General features: G+C 53.1%; 1 protein-coding gene and 1 long non-coding RNA gene across 2 annotated transcripts in view; both read left to right on the top strand.

The window, feature by feature from the left end:
• The window catches only part of STX8 (syntaxin 8), a 198253-nt gene extending 192511 nt beyond the window's left edge, over positions 1-5742 (top strand). Inside the window, exon 8 of the mRNA XM_018064645.1 lies at positions 5568-5742. Coding sequence (XP_017920134.1) covers positions 5568-5635 — 68 coding nt within the window. The 3' untranslated portion in view covers positions 5636-5742. The remainder of the gene's footprint in view (positions 1-5567) is intronic.
• LOC106503259 lies at positions 6561-8988 on the top strand. The gene is made up of 2 exons (XR_001296885.2): positions 6561-7737; positions 8334-8988. It is a non-coding gene; the product is annotated as an uncharacterized LOC106503259 (long non-coding RNA).

Raw genomic sequence — 13614 nt, 5'->3', positions numbered from 1 at the left:
AATTTCTCTTTCTGAAACAACCTTCAGAGGAGAGAGACTCTATTCAAGGAAGGTGCCAGAGTTGTGTCCGCATTCCAGAAAAGCCCGAGTCCTTGAAGAGAATGCATTGCAGCGATAAGGTTTGCAAACGTCTACTCTTTGACCCCAAAGAATCCATGAGGCCGCAGTTGGCTTATCACTGTCACTCGCCACCTTAGAATGACTTCCTCCATCGACCCTGGGTGCACCCCAGTTTACGTAAGCCTGGAAGCCTCATATCCGGAGGAGCCCTGTTTTGCTCTGGAAGGGTTGGACATGTCAGCATCTTATTTGTCATTGCTCTCCAAGTCCCCCTTTTCATCTTTGGATTAGAACCCAGTGTATCGCGTCTTATCGAGTTGCCATCTATGATGTCAGCCGGCGAAGCCCATTTTCTTTCTTCACGGGCCTTGGGGAACCTTGTCGCACCTGTCCTGTGGCCCCATCTGTAGAACCCGGTTTCTGTGAGAGAATAAGTGGCAGCTGACAGAGGAATGGCTGTGTTGGTGATGGTTCCGACAGCTCCCGCCCCCTGCTCCCACCGCGCTGTGAACCGTCTCGAAGGCCCCGGGGACAGGCTCTCTTCCACCCTCCTGGTGTGGCTGCAGGGTTTGCAATTGGGGTCGAGCATCTTTGGGAGTTTGTCTCTTGGCCTCCTTGACACATCTTCCCAGCTCCTCTCTCCCTGTTGTCTGTCCCTTCAGTGTCCTTCTCATTGGCTCTTCTTGTTCCTTCCAGATACTCAATGCATTTATTCCTTTTTAAAAAAATATTTAGTTGTTCTTCAGTTGCTCAGTCATGTCCAACTCTTTGCAACGCTGTGGACTGCAGCACTCCAGGCTTCTCTGCCCTTCACCATCTCTCAGAGTTTGCTCAAATTCACGTCTGTTGAGTTGGTGCCATCCAACTGTCTCATCCTTTGCCACCCCTTCTTCTCCTGCCCTCAGTCTTTCCCAGCATCAGAGTCTTTTCCAATGAGTCGGCTCTTTGCGTCAGGTGGCCAAAGTATTGGCACTTCAGCATCAGGATCAGTCCTTCCAATGAATATTCTGGGTTGATTTCCTTTAGGGTGGATTGATTTGATCTCCTTGCAGTCCAAGGGACTTTCAGGAGTCCTCTCCAGCACCACAGTGCGAAAGCATCAATTCTTCAGTGCTTAGCCTTCTTTATGGTCCAGCTCTCACATCCATACGTGACTACTGGAAAACCATAGCTTTGACCAGACAGACCTTTGTCAGTAAAGTGATGTCTCTGCTTTTTAATATGCTGTCTAGATTTGTCATAGCTTGTCTTCCCAGAAGCATTTGTCTGTGCTGGGTCTTCATTGTGGCATGTAGGATCTTTAGTAGCGGCCTGTGGGATCTAGTTCCCTCACCTGGGATTGAACCCAGGCCGCCTGCACTGGGAGCGCAGAGTCCTAGCCACCAGACCACCAGGGAGGTCCCTATTTATTCATTTATAGAAAGAAGAACATCTCGTGCTTCTTTCATGTGCCAGGCCCTGCTCCAGGCACTGGGGACGTGGTGGAGAACCCACTGGGCAAAGGCCCTGCCATGGATGCTCCTGTGGTGATAGCAGAGGCAAAGAGTAACTAACCAAGGACCTAAATCAAAGTTTAAGAAGGTTCACTGCAGAGACAGAGGACAAGGTCCATTGCAAGTCACGGAGTAGTTCCTCAAAGCCCAGAAACTGATGCTGAGTTTGGGAAGATGAGCAGGATTCACTAGGCCAGGGGTGCCGGGAGAGAGTGCCTTCAGGACAGCAGGGGTCCAGGCCGGGAGGCAGGGCACAGGGCCCGTGGGAGGACCTAGAGGCCAGGGTGGCCTGAGGACAGGTACAGGGTGTGGCTTCAGGGGTCCCAGGGCCTTCCAACACCATGAAGTGTGGGGATTTTAAGCCGTTAGACAGTTTCGAGCCAGGAAGCGGCCTGATCTGATTTCCATTCCAGCTCACTCAAGGGGAAAGGATCAGGTAAGGGGAGCAGCAGTCAGTTCCCGCAGTGACCCAAGCAGGAGATGCTGTGGCCACGGATGCCCGGGGCCGCTCCCCTTGGACCGCACGCTTCACGCGCGGAAACTCAAACCAGATGTGTGCTGTCTCCTTCCCAGCCTGTTATTGTTCTTGACTCCTTGGTCCTCATCACTTGTTCTGCTTTTCCCGTAATCACCCTGATTTAAAAATTCAGGGCCATTTGTGAGCCTCTCCTCTGGGCCATTGCAGCCTCAGTCCGGACTGGAGCCACAGGGGCAGCCTCTCAGGCCCACGTGGCTTCCCAGCTCCGATCCTGGATGAGTGTTGGTGGCATGGCTTCTTCCTCAGCTATCACTCAGCCCATTTTCTCCTCTTTCCTCAAAAAATGCAGTCTTCCCCCTCATCTTCAGGAACGGCCGGGCTTGGGAGGGCCAGACATTGTCCTGCCACTTCCCATCGGTCCGTCTGCTTCCTCCATTTCCATTATTTTTTAAGGAAAGATATTGCACAATATAAGCCTTTTCCCCAGCCAAGTAGTAGTGGGATTCCTGCCCAAGTGGAGGCTTTGATCAACCTGAAGATATTTCTGGAGGGAGAAATGAATGAAAAAATGTGTTCTTCTGGTTCTGGCAAGATGAACTGAGATAATAGTCACACATATGTACATGCGTACACACACCCACCCACCCTTGCTACAAGCATCTTGAAATGCTAGATGAACTGTCACACCACCCCCTCGAATGTTAATGGATGGCTGCGTTTATTAATACAAGGAAGAAAGGAAATGCACAGATGAAAGATGTGGGGAGAGAACCAGAGCCCAGCCCCCGAGGTCATCGTTGGCCGCAGTGACACAGAGCAGGGTCCACAGATACCGGAAAAGGCCAGACAGTAAATGCGCTGGGCTTTGCAGACCCCAGACAGTGTATCACATCTCCTGTTTCTTTTTTGACAACCCTTTCAGAATATGAAAACCACTCTTAGCTCATGGGTTATACAAAAACGGGCCACAAGCCAGATATGGCCCATGGGCCACAGTTTGCAGACCCCTGACGCAGAGCCTTGGGTTTTATGAAGACAGGAGGAAAAAAAATCATAGGTCCTCAAGAGGAGGTGCTCTCCTCTTGGTTCACTGGAGAAAGAAGGCGTGTTAGAAAAAGTGCACCCACTGTCACAGGGAGGTGACACGTGGAAGCTTGCCGTGAACTTTTTACTCCTTCCTCAGTATATTTAAAACCATGAGCATGCTGTGCTTACTTGGGTTGGGTTTAAAATTTACCCAGCCTGAATTACATCGAACCCTGGGCGCCTGTGCATAGAATTCAGGGAGTCCATGAACTTGGATGAGAAATCTACATTCTTATCTTCATAAAGCTCTGATTGAGCTTTGGCATTTCTTTTCTTCAATTAAGAAAGTAGGCAGCAAACCACAGCAGGGCTAATCGTGCTTGCGATATTGTCACTCACAGAAATCACAAATGTTTTCACACCAAAATATGGTACATGTATCCTTGTCAGAGGAACCTGATGGGCTGCAGTCCATGGGGTCTCATGAGTCGGACACAACTTAGCAACTAAAACCACCACCACCATCATTGTCTCAGAATTTTTAAGAAGTGCATTTTGATAAGCTTGTTTCAGTAAAATTGGAAATCTTAAAATCACTTCTAAATAATCATTGGGCCAAAGAAGACATTGTTGAAAATTTTTAAATATTTAGAATTTAGAGGGAATTCCCTGGTGGTTCAGTGATTAAGACTCCGTGTCTCCACTGCAGGGGACACGGTTTTGAGCTCTGCCTGGAGAACTAAGATCCCACATGCCACACAGGGCAGCAAATAAATAAATAATATAACTTAGAAAGTAGCAACAATGAAACTATTTTATATCAAAACTTGTAGGTTTAGAGTGGTACTATTTAGAGGAAAGTGGAAAATGAATTAATTTTCAAGTAAAGAAGTTCAAGAAAAAAAAACTAAATCCAAAGTCTGAATTGTAGGATTAATAAAAGTAAATGGAAAAATTAATAAATGAGAAGTGATCAGCAAAGTCAAACTTGTTCTCAGAAAAGGTTCATAAAAAGGCTCATTTGTGGCAAGGTTGGGGGAAAAAAGTGCACAACCAGGTGATGTGAGAAATGAAAAGGACTGAGGCAGATGTAGTCCTAAAATTATAGGAGAATCCAATGAATAGCCTTATGCCAGTAATTTCAGATACTCAGGAAAAAATGGGCAATTTCCCCAAAAAATATAACTTAACAACACCAACTCAAGAAGAAAGCAGAATTCCCCATGTGGGGAGCTGTCCAAGTGTGGCATGAGTGTTGAAAACACATTGAGCAGCTATTCAGTCATTCATCAGTTCAACGGTTGTGCATGGAAATAAATGGCAGCAAATAAAATAATCAGAGCTCCACACAGTATGTCCATTTCGTCCAATGGGACTTGCTACAATGATGGCGATGTCTGTCCTGCATTGTCTTAGTCCAGTAGAGTATCCATCGGCCACATGTGGCTCTTTAGCTCCTGAACCCAGATGTGGCCAGTGGTTACCTAGCTAATAAGATCAAGAACACGTTAGCGGCTTCCTACAAGAGAAGAAGTTGCTGAACCCTCGGAACCCTGACCTTTGCCAAAACAGCTCCTCAGCCTGTGGTGGGCAGTCCTGGTGGGCCAAACGGCCACGTGACGCCCGACACCCCAATAGTTTGTAGAGCATGTTCTCTGTCTCAGCTCACCTGCTCCTCACTGCCCTCTCGGAGCCTCAGTGGCTCAGGGGTCCTTCATTTCTCAGTGCTTGCTCTGTCACAGCCGTGCCGTGTCTCTGGCATGCCACCACCATGCTGGCCTCCAGGGTGAAGGAAGCACCGATTGCCCACCGGAGAAGTCAGCATGGGAGTTGGTGAGGGCATCGGGTAAATGGGCCGAGTCCTCCTGGCCCCTCGCTCTTCATCTGCATTGAAGGAATGGGCAGTGGTAGGTCCAGACGTGTGAACCAAGGGAGGCGGGGTGGCCTTGGCTGGATGCAGAGAGCAGACTGGCCGGGAGGACATTGTGGTCCCAGCCAAAAAGTTGAAGTAAAACTAGAGAATATTAATATTAAAAAAAAAAGTAAAGCAAAGGTCCCTCTCTCAGAATTCTTTCCAGGTGAAAGACATAAGTTTCTTCAGCCCAAGAAGAAAAGGACAAGCCGTGTGGATGGGGAGAAAATGGATTCTAGAATCAGTATTTCTTTGTGAACTCTAAAGCCCTTTGCTTTATCACACCCTCATTAATGAGGACACAAAACATGGCCAGGGTGCACACAGAAGCCAGAGCAAGGCGGGCTGAGTGGGGAGGCCCCACCCGCTCAGGAGCACGGGCACTTTGCCAGCACAACTCTTCAAGTGGCGAGATGGCATCCCTTTGGGGTCCCTGGAGCCCCTCCCTCCTGCCTGCGAAGCCAGAGGCTGCTGACACCCCTGGCACACCCTGGGGCTCCCGGGAGAACTGCCCCGCTGTCTCAGAAGATACTTGACGGGAGAGGCGAGGCTCTGCTAGTGGAAAGCATCACAGGGGGTCTTGTATGCTTGTTTTCAGGGATGATAATGGTGATCTTACTGCTGCTCGTGGCCATCGTGGTAGTTGCAGTCTGGCCGACCAACTAGTGGCCTTCAAGGGACCACCAGCCAGGATACCTGCCAGTGGCGGAGTAAAGCCGAGCATCCTCTTGGTACCCGAAAGCCGCTCTCAATAAATTCCCCCGAAGTTCTGACCTCGCCGTGCGTTGCTTCAGCAGAAACAAACCGGGTGGTGCCTCTGCTGAGGTATCGAGCAGGATGCCTCTTTGGGGTTCTGCCTTGGTGATTGGGGTGCTAGCCCAAGGTCCCTCAGCGGTCACTGCCCCTTGGCTGCCAGTAGATTCCGGCCACCCCTTCAGTGTCCCGGGCCACCTATGGGATGATGCTGAATTCCAACTGAATTCTTGGCAGTTTGTAACCTGGAGTGTCTGGTCTGCTCTGGGCAGTCACATGGCCACATGGGAGGCCAGCGAGCAGCCACGGCCACGTGTGTCTTGGAGGGAGGAAGGGGCTGTGATGCAGGCAGGGCTCTGTGTAACTGCCCCCTTGCCCCCCCAAGCTTGCCACTCCTAGTGGTGAAGTATCTCTGGGCTCTACTTTGGGAACTACCTTTGGACCTAGAATCACGTGCTTTTTTCCTCCCTTGACGTAGTAAACCACCTTTCCAAAGCTGATGCATCTCTATCAGCAGCGGAATCAAGTCTGATGAACCAGGCGGGGAGATGGGAATGATCAAGCGGGAAAGTACCACGTGGGGTTCAAAGAAAGGTGTGATTCTGCAGTCAGAACAGAGCCTTTCTCTGGCTTCTAAACTGGCCCTGACCTGATGCAAAGAGTCGACTCGTTGGAAAAGACCCTGATGCTGGGAAAGATTGAGAGCAGGAGGAGAAGGGGGTGACAGAGAATGAGATGTTTGGATGGTATCACTGACTCAATGGACATGAGTTTGAGAAAACTTAGGGAAATGGTGAAGGACAGAGAAGCCTGGCGTGCTGCAGTCCTGGGGGTTGCAAAGAGTCAGACACAGCTTAGCAACTGAACAACAGCACGCCAGCTGTGCCAACCCTGCATGTGCATGTGTGTGCACTGCGCGCATTGCACACGTGTATGCATGTGTGATGATGAGGGCAGACAGATGGGCTAGACCTTGAGCGGGGTGCCAGGCCATCAAGGGTGGCGGTAGATCGGGTGGGAAGGGGCGGAGGGCCAAGCTTCGTGCCTTCCCCCTTGGCCGTCAGAAGGCAGGCCGGGCTGCCAGGCCTTGCTTTGCCATCCATGGCTCAAGGAGAAAGTATTGGGGTTGGTGATAGAAAAATTAGGGTGGTTTCCAAGCACAAAATTTCACTAGAAGAGGCCAGATCAGGCGTGTGGGAGGGGAGTTTTGAGGTGGGGGGGTCTCCTGGGGATTCCCTAGAGACCACAAGACAGGTATTGGAGGGCTACGTGCCCCTGGCACAGCTTTATCTCCTGCGACCCCGAGACCTGAGATGGCAGTGAGCAGGGAAGACCTGGGTCCAGACCCTGGGCCTCCGTCAGGGGAGCCCTGGCTCCGTGCTCAGTCTCTTGTAAGTCACGGCGAAGGGTGGGTGACCTTCTTTCTGACAGCTCTCCCCTCGAGGGGCTGGGTCGCTTCCAGGCCACCTGGGCAGTCCCACTGCCACCTGCACATGGCACTGTCCCGGGAGGCAGTCTAGCCCTGGGCCTGGCCTGCCCGGGTCGCACCTGGACTTGGCTCCGTGTTAGCCAGGACGGTGTTGCAGTCACAACCCCCCCAAATCCCGACGACCTAGATCCGTCCCAGTGTCAGGGCGTCCTCGCTGCTGCTCGTCCACGCAGTTCTTCAGCTGGGGCCCAGACCCAGGCCCAGGGGACAGCCCCACAGCTCTGGCAGAAGAAAGGGGATTCTGGACACCCTCACACCAGCCGTGGATCGCTCTGCCCAGGAGGGAAGCCGTCAGCTCTGCTCACAGCTAGCTCACTGGCCTGACTGTCACCTGCCCTGCTCAGCGAGGGGGCCTGGAAGTGCCCAGAAGACAGAGAGCCTGAACTGGGCAGTGACGGCCCCAGTGACCAGCACACCGCTCATCAGCTGTGTGACCACGAGCCAGGTGCCGTCTGGGCCTGCGTTTCCCCCTCTAGGAAATGGAGAGAAGACGGTCTCCTGCCTCCAGAGCTGCCATGAGGACCAGGTGAGTCAGCACAGAGTGCCCAGAGCAGCTCAGCATAGTCTATGCCTGCTGGGCCAGCTGGTCTCCACGTCCAGGGCTCAGGCATCCTCTCCAACCCAACCTCACTGTCGTGAGGATGTGAGAGTGAGCCGGGGCACAGCAGCGGCTCTCCTGTCTGACTGGACCCCGCTGACCTCCCAGGCGGCCAGCCCATGCAGACCTGGCGAGGCCCTGGGAGCTGTGTTCAGACTGGGGCCAGAGGGCGGGGAGCAGGGCAGCCGTGAGCGGGAGCCCCACTTTAGGTAGGGATTAGGACAGGGTAGTGGAGGAGAGGCCATGGAGGCACGCTTGCGTCAAGGCCAAGACACCAGCAGAGAGACCAGGCTGGATGGCAGGGGGCGGTTTGGACCTTAAGGGGTCCTGGAGGCATTTTCCCTGTGGGCGGGGGGCAGGGCGGTTGCCAATGGATGCCCCAATGGAAGAGCAAGAATCCAGCCGTCTTGTACTAAACCCCAAATCTGTATAAACAGCGTCTCCTTGGAGTCCCCCACTTCGGGGCTCATGGGAGGGGCATTGAAGGCCTGTTTGACTTTCTCACCTCCTCTTGACTTGCTCAGCATGGAGCCCCGGCAACTCGGAAGGCATCTCTGAGCCAGAGCCCCGGTGGCCTGGCTCAGCCACACGGGGAAGGCCTTTCCGAGCCAAGCGTGGAGCCCAGGTCCTCACACAGCGGCCTCTGTCCGCCCGGCTGAGCACGCTCAAGGCCCGGCCCCTGCACTGCTGCCACGGGACCAGTGGCTTCGCTTCTCTGGACCCAGGAACGGGGCGGGCAGAAGAAGCTAGTTGGTTGAGACCATGGGATCTGTCATCCAGGCCTGGAGCAGGGCTGGGCAGGGAGGCTCCCCTGTACCCTAGCTTCCTCTGGGTGGGCTTCTCACGGGAGACACCCACCGCACTCTGAACTGAAGGGCGGCCTGAAATTGGCAAGGCATCTCAAGTGGCTGGGCGGAGCCACTTAGGCTCTGCTGCCTCAGGACACACAGTGCAGTCACGTGGCCTTTTCCAGTTGGGTTTGGCCACACCTGGTTTGCCCCCTCCCACCCCCACACCCCACAGAAGCATCAGGACCGGAGTCCCGGGGTGGCTTAAGGGCTCTGGATGGGTGGCATGAACAGCTACAACTCTCAGCATAGAAAGAACGGCGAGACCCCATCACCTTGGTTGCATTTTCAATGAAAGTAACTTAATTAAAACAACAGCATAAGTATTGTTGAACTGAACTGATCATTTACTAATCATAAGCCTTTAAAGACTCTTGTTGTTATTTAGTTGCTCAGTTGTGTCCGATTCTTTGTGACCCCATGGACTGTAGTCCGCCAGGCTCCTTTGTCCATGGAATTCTCCAGGCAAGGTGTACCATGTCAAGGAATCCGGGTACCTAGTTACAACTGGTACTTTTGTTCTGTTGAAGCCTCGCGATTATCAACAACTGTAACTAAAGCTTAGTTTTCAGTAGCCCCAGGACACCTGCTCCTGGCAAAGCCCTGGACCCTCCTTCCACGGGGCTCCTGCAGGACTCTAGACCGTCCTTCTGCTTTGAGAAGTGTTGGGTTCTCTCCTGACCCGTCCTCTGAGAACTGCCGGCTATCCTGTGGCTGGTACTTCCTGCCTCTTGGCATAGACTAGTTCAAGGTCATCTTTTATCTAGCTGGGTTTTCTAACCTAGCCCTGCTGAAGGTAAGTGCAGTTTTTCCCTCCAATTTTTTTTGAAAAGTGGGCCAAGGCTCCTCTTTCCTGTCATTGCTTCTTATGGCCTCAGAGTTCCTCCCAACTGCTTGCAGTAACAGAAGGCATCTCCGTCTTTGCAGACCAGACTTGCTGGCCTGTCGGGTCTCCACTTTTTTTTCCCCCAAACACTGACAGACTTAATTGTGTGTGTGTGTGTGGGCGGGGGGGGGGGTGGTTCCCACCTGTGATCCCACCCACTTAAATAAAAAAGTGCATAGAAAAGAAGGGATTTATAAACTTTTGTACAGTATCTACATCCTGGGCCCCCAGGACCCAGGGGTGATTGCTGGGTGGGCTGGAGGCAGGGCCCTTGGCACCTGTACGCCCACATCCACCTTGACATGAGGGTGGGGGTGAGATGCTCTGTCGAGTCTCCACTTTGATACAGTATTTGGGTGGATTAATTCACTGCTGTATTTCTCACATGGGCGGGCTGTCCTTTCACACCTAGGTTTTCTTAGTGTATTTCTTATACATCTTTATTTAGTCTTAACATGGACAGAGCTGTGTTCAACAGAATCTGAAACCCAGGTGTGTCTCTACCATGAGTAGGCGGCCCCCGTCCACAGTGCTGTCTCAGGCCCTGGCAGGTGGAGGCATGGGGGAAGGCTTTAGAAATGTGGGAGCCTCCTCGGCCAGATCCTGGGGAGCTCGCACCCAGCGGGTCTGGGCTTTGGACTGAACTCTGCTGGCCCCGAAGTCCCTGATGGGAATCTCTGGTTCCTTGTGCCTCAGCATTTCAGTCTCTGAAATGCACTTTTCCAACCACCTTGGGTCAGTGCTCCACAGGGAGCCGGCTGATTTCCTGCACTGAGTTTGGCAGATGTCTTAAATCCGGCAAATGGTCCAGCTAGGTCTGAACTGGCTTTGAGGGGAGCCCAAAGCTGCAGAAAAGCCTCGCTTTCCCCTTGGCCTGTCCGGCCACTTGAGACCCGTATCTTGTCTCTGCCACGGGTGTCAGTGCTGCCCCCATGACGGGGCTTACACCGGGGACCGGCCCTGCAACCACCCGTGCTGGCTTTGACCCCTGGTTCTGAGAGCACAGCTCCCATGCCTACCGCCCTTGAGGAGGCAGGATGGGCCTTATTCCTTCCTGCGTGTGTGCTAAGTTGCTTTAGACCCCATGGACTGCAGCCCTCCAGGCTCCTCTGTCCATGGGCTTCTCCAGTCAAGAGTACTGGAGTGGGTTGCCATGCCCTCCTCCAGGGAATAGTCCCAAGCCAGGGATCGAACCCGTGTCTCATATGTCTCCTGCATTGGCAGGAGGGTCTTTACCACTGGCACACCCTGGGAAGCCCTTAGTCCTTCCTGAGCAGCAGCTCATGGCCTCCCAGCCTGATCACGCACGGGGAAGGGCCTTCTGTGCCATACAGGGGAAAGATGAATCTGTGTCGTCGAGACTTGTCTTCAAAACAGCTGGGTGCAGAAATTATAGCTTCCTGGTGACAATCGGTTCCACTTTGCATGGTAACACAACATGTTCCTAATGACTGAATTGTTTATTTAATAGAGAAATCACAACCATTTGGAAGTTTAAATATAGCCTCCCAGAAACCCAGTGAGCTCAGCTCCTGGTGGCGCTGGCCTCGGCCCCATCCCTGCACCTCACGAAGCGTTAGCGACACGATGGCTTGAGAACATTCTCAGGTGTCACTGACCCTGCTGTCTTTGCCAGTGAGTCTCCCCTCTACTTGAATAGAAGAAACTGGTTACATGAAGGGCAATAACTCTACTTACAGGTTCTGAGTCAGATGGGGAAGAGCAAAGGCAGGCTCTGGCTTATCCCCGGGGCCCCCAGTCTCCAGGATCTAATGCCTGATGACCTGAGGTGGAGCTGATGTGATAATAAAGTGCGCAATAGATGTAATGCACTTGAATCACCCTGAAACCATCCACCATCTCCCCAGTCCGTAGAGAAACTGTCTTCCCCGAAACCAGTCCCTGGTGCCAAAAAGTTTGGGCACCATTGCTCTAGAGCATCATGGGGCCTTGGTCTCAGGTTTGTCTTCCTGAGAGCTCTTAGACCAGAAGCCATATTCCTTAAATGGCCTGAAGACTCGCCAGCCTCTCACCCAGCAGGCTGACCACCCCTGGCTCAGACCACCAATAAAGACTGGGAGACAGAGAACAGTGTACAAGAGTTTATTTAATTGATATCTGAATTTAGTTCTATCATGTGGGGCCCACGTTACAAGTTCCATCTGGGTCCATTACAACGCTAACCAAAAAAAAAAAAACTTAAAAATCCACAACTTTTTCCATGTCATTAAATATATTCATATATAATAACCATAATATATTAGTATGCATTGGAAAGGAACACTGACCCAAACAATATGTCATGGTCACAACTAAACATTTACAATTCCGAGTGAACAGAACGCAGTGGGGCGTGGGGAGGTGGAGCCACGTCCAGTGACAGGGAGAAGGACTGGCTTGATGCTGGCAGGGGCGAGGCCCTATAAGTACACACTTCTATACCCTTAGGGTACGACTTGGCTATGGCCATGAACCGTGGCCCAGTAACCCCATCCATGGGTCTAGTTCATCCACTCCCCAGGCTTCCTTTGAGCAGTGAGACCCAAACATTTTTCAGTTGCCTAAAGGGACTATCTCCTGACCCCGAGGGGTCTCTCCTTGATTTCAGTCTCCAGCCTGGGGTTAACCCAAGACAGGCTGTACCCATTTCCTGCGGTTACTCTGGGGGCAGAGTGCTAGGTGAGTACCAGAGGCCTTGGGGCAGCTCCCAGCACCCCCAGCTTGGACTGCGGGGGGCCCTCCCACTTTACCACCAGGACCTGCCTCTCACCCTGCTTTGCTCAGGACAGAAGCCAAGCTGCAGGTGAGTCCAGGGGGCAGCCCCCTCATCCTTCTTCCTTCCACCCCAATCCTTAGCATTACTATGTGTCAGAAAGGCAGGGACCCCGCTGTCAGGGGCTCCAGACCCCCCAGCAGGTAAGAAAAAGGACAACTTGGAAATCTCAAAAAAAAAAAAAGACTAAGCTGGTATGTTTTTCTTCAAACACCTACATATCACAACTCTGGTTAATACACTCTTCAAAATCTAGTTCCATTTTACATCCTTTCCTAACTGTACAAACCGGAACCTCAATTCCTATTTCCATTTCCACCCGGGGGGATGGGCGAGGGAAGAAGAGGGGTGCTTTCCCAAGGGAGAGGCGGCTGGATTCAGAGGAGGAGCGGGCTGGGTTCTGGCTGGGTGGGGAAGGCCGCCTGCCAGGACTGACCTCCCCCCCGAATTCCCCTCCTCTCTGGCTGACTGGTGGCCCTCACATTCCCCAGAGGCCAGGCTGCTCTGCTCTCAGGGTGCTGAGCCAGAGGGCGAGACTGGCTGAATTTAAAGCAAGATGCATTGCTGCCTGGTGGGCTGCTGGCCGCAGAGACCACCAGTGCAAGTCCCCCTCACAACGCGGGCCGAGACTTGGGCCTGGAGTGGGAGCTGGCAGGGCTGCCATGCCCTCCTGGGCAAAGCAGAGAAGCCAGGCTGGTGTGGACAGAAACAGGATGACTACCCACAGAGGACAGAGCCTCTTGTGGACACACCCGAACCACACTGGGGCGGTGGCGGCGGAGGGCCAACTGTGTGGAGAGGGCCCTTCACTTCCAGCCTTGGCCTTGGGAGTCAGGCAGCACAGTTACCCCTCCCCGGGCCCATTCTGTCCTTCCCCTGCCCCTGGGGGCATCTCCGGAACCCCTCCAGGCAGCCAGACACCCTTTCTGCCTACACCTTAGGACCAGCCGTGGCCTGCCTGCCTGGAACCTGGAGTAAGTGTACACCAGCCTCACGCACCGCCCCGGCTGTCACCTCTCAAGATGTGACTGTGCCCATCCCGGCCCCCAGGTCCTGACGTCTGTTCTCCAGGCCAGATGCCATCACCAGGGCCAGCATCTCACGGGTGACTCACTCAGAAGCACCCCCCACAGCCTGCGAGGGAACCAAGGAGGGGTTACAGTGCCCGGTGAGGACCCCTGTCTCACAGGGCTGTCATGAAGATAGTGTGAGGTTACGGGGGTAAAGTGCCTGGCACAGAGCAGGTGCTTGGTAAATGGTGGCAGTGGCGATGCAGGAGGAAGCAGAGGAAAGCCAGA

This window comes from Capra hircus, chromosome 19, assembly GCF_001704415.2.
Source record: "Capra hircus breed San Clemente chromosome 19, ASM170441v1, whole genome shotgun sequence".
NCBI lineage: Eukaryota > Metazoa > Chordata > Mammalia > Artiodactyla > Bovidae > Capra > Capra hircus.
This window is presented reverse-complemented; position numbering and strand designations above follow the sequence as displayed.